The sequence below is a fragment of the Puntigrus tetrazona genome, chromosome 16, assembly GCF_018831695.1.
Source record: "Puntigrus tetrazona isolate hp1 chromosome 16, ASM1883169v1, whole genome shotgun sequence".
In the NCBI taxonomy this organism is placed as follows: Eukaryota; Metazoa; Chordata; class Actinopteri; order Cypriniformes; family Cyprinidae; genus Puntigrus; species Puntigrus tetrazona.
This window is the reverse complement of record NC_056714.1, coordinates 27,552,945-27,555,444: the sequence shown is the minus strand read 5'-3', so window position 1 is coordinate 27,555,444 and position 2,500 is coordinate 27,552,945. Positions and strand designations below refer to the sequence as shown.

Below are 2,500 nucleotides of genomic sequence, written 5' to 3'. Positions count from 1 at the left end.
TGGGCTTAGATTTAAACTTGTGAATAAGCAGACTGGTCCATCTGACCAAGAAAGGAGGGGTTTAGAGAGAAAACAAGCGTTTTTTAGCTTTGCATTCATGTAAACCGTAGGAGACTCCCAAGGCAATATTAATAGGCATAAAAATGGCATAATAAAAGATTCAAATGGAAGTACAGGTCAATGCACTCTCTAAAAGGTATTGTCCACTGCATGGAGGATAGAGATTTGATCATGACTGCAAACATGCATGAAAAGTTTAAACAAGGGAGTTCAGCGGATCAGGACTCAACAGATGAAGACATGTAGACATTGACATGGTAGACATTCAGACTAATGTTTTATTGTCAATATGAATGGCGTATCAGATGCGGTGCAATATGGCTGTAAGTGTTTGTGTTTACTAGTTGTGCTTGACGGATGTGTGTTTTGTGAGGGTTTAGGTGGTTTTCTGATCCCGTATCTGCTGATGTTGTTTCTGGAGGGGATTCCTCTCTTCTGTATGGAGCTGGCCATCGGTCAGAAGATGCGTCTGGGCAGCATCGGCGCATGGACGGCCATCAGCCCGTATCTGGGCGGACTGGGTCAGTCACGCTTCATTTACAGGCCATTCAGTGCTAGAAAATGACCTGATAACATCGTTATATGATCATCTGTGCTTTACAGGCATTGCCAGCGTTGTGACCTCCATGTATCTGTGTCTGTACTACAACGTCATCAACGCCTGGAGCTTCTGGTATCTCTTCCATTCATTTCAGGTCAGTTTACTGAAAAATCTGATTCACCTGCAAAAAAGGTATACGTTTCCCTAATACTAAACTTTGTGATTAATCTGATCTTTTAAAATGGATCTTTTATGTGCCATTTTTGGAGAATGGATTAAAAATGTGGATTACAGTATTATCGATGGCTTCAAATCTAAATACATGTTACATGTTCATGTTTGTGCAACCGTAAAGTATGATTTAAGCAAGTGTTATGTGCATAAAGTGAACATGTATTTTACGGAATATTTTAATAAAAAATATTTGAAAACTATGGAAGGTTGTTTCCACCATAATTTTTTTAAAAAGATAAAATGTGGGTTTTTTTACTTTTTATCTCAAAAATTGGACAATTTGAAGCAAGCTTCCATAGTTTTAAAATATTTTGGACTAGCTTCAAAAAAAAAAAAAATGGTAAAGAATTCAGAAGAAAAAAAAATTGTAACTTTTAATTTTTTTATTTGTATTTTTTTATTCTGTAGTAGAAGCAAGCGTCCATAGAACACAGAAAATACAGTGTTTTCATTGAAAATTTGTTTTCCAGTACAAATATCTAAAGATACTAAAGTCAAGATATATACGGTATTTACTTGAAATACAAAATTATATAGAAATGACAAGAAGTCTTGTTTTCTGACATGTGTTAACATTAAGTGACTAATTATCCTTAAAGCAAGAAAAAAAATGTAAATGACGTCATTATTTTTTAAAACAAAAAAATTATTTGCAGTCAAAATTGAATTAAGCTTATTTTTTTTAAGAAATGTGGTGTTAGGGTTATATTTATATACAATATAAAATATAAGAATATACATTTATACATGTAAAATGTTATTTTCTAAATATTTATTGTTACACCAAGCCAGCAGAGGGAGCCCTTACCTCTGGATGACCTTTGATCACTTCCTCTGCTGCTACTTCCTGTTTTGGGACTATAAATTCTAAGCGGGCCCCTCACCTGCATGTTGCATTGTTTGGTGTAGTTAGCATTGTCTTGTTCTATCCTTGTTAGCGATTCTTTGGTTTTGACCCTGCTTGTCTTTGATTCTTTGCTGCCTGACCCTAACTCTGCCTGTTTTTGGATTTTGTTGTTGCCTCGCCTCTTATATTCTTGTTTGCTGTGTTTCTACGTCTGCCTGCTTTGACCATGCCTTCATCCAATAAAAACCTGCAGATAGATCCACACGCCTCAGAACCCTCAATCATAACAGAATGCTACATCAAACCAGGATCCAGCAGCTTTTCAGGTATTTGCCTCGCAATGTCTTTACTAACCCTCAAGCTTGAGGACTACGCCCAAGAATATCTGGACCTGGCTTACCTCTCAGACTTATCGGACTGTGTTTTGATTGACTTCTTCTGTGAGGGAATAAAGCAGCCACTCAAAACAACTTGTTGATGGCCACCACGCCTGATCCCTCAGACAAGATGGCCACCACGCCTGATCCCTCAGACAAGATGGCCACCACGCCTGATCCCTCAGACAAGATGGCCACCACGCCTGATCCCTCAGACAAGATGGCCACCTTTCCAGAGTCACTGCACAAGCTCGCCGCAGCACCGGAGCCTTCAGCTGTTGGGGATATCCAGCCCCAGTTCTCAGCCACCATGGATGCCTCTCCAGGATTTCAAGGTATTGTGGTTGCCACATTTGAGGACACCAGGGCATTCCGAGGGCGTTTGACACTGATATACAGTCTGTTGGACCCACCAGTGATATCGGTGAGGGCAGCCAGTAT

At 39.2% G+C, this 2,500-nt stretch overlaps 1 protein-coding gene across 1 annotated transcript in view; it reads left to right on the top strand.

The window, feature by feature from the left end:
• The window catches only part of LOC122360076 (sodium- and chloride-dependent transporter XTRP3-like), a 20,580-nt gene that overhangs the window by 3,528 nt on the left and 14,552 nt on the right, over positions 1-2,500 (top strand). The window contains exons 2-3 of the mRNA XM_043260399.1: positions 441-581; positions 664-755. Coding sequence (XP_043116334.1) covers positions 441-581; positions 664-755 — 233 coding nt within the window. The remainder of the gene's footprint in view (positions 1-440; positions 582-663; positions 756-2,500) is intronic.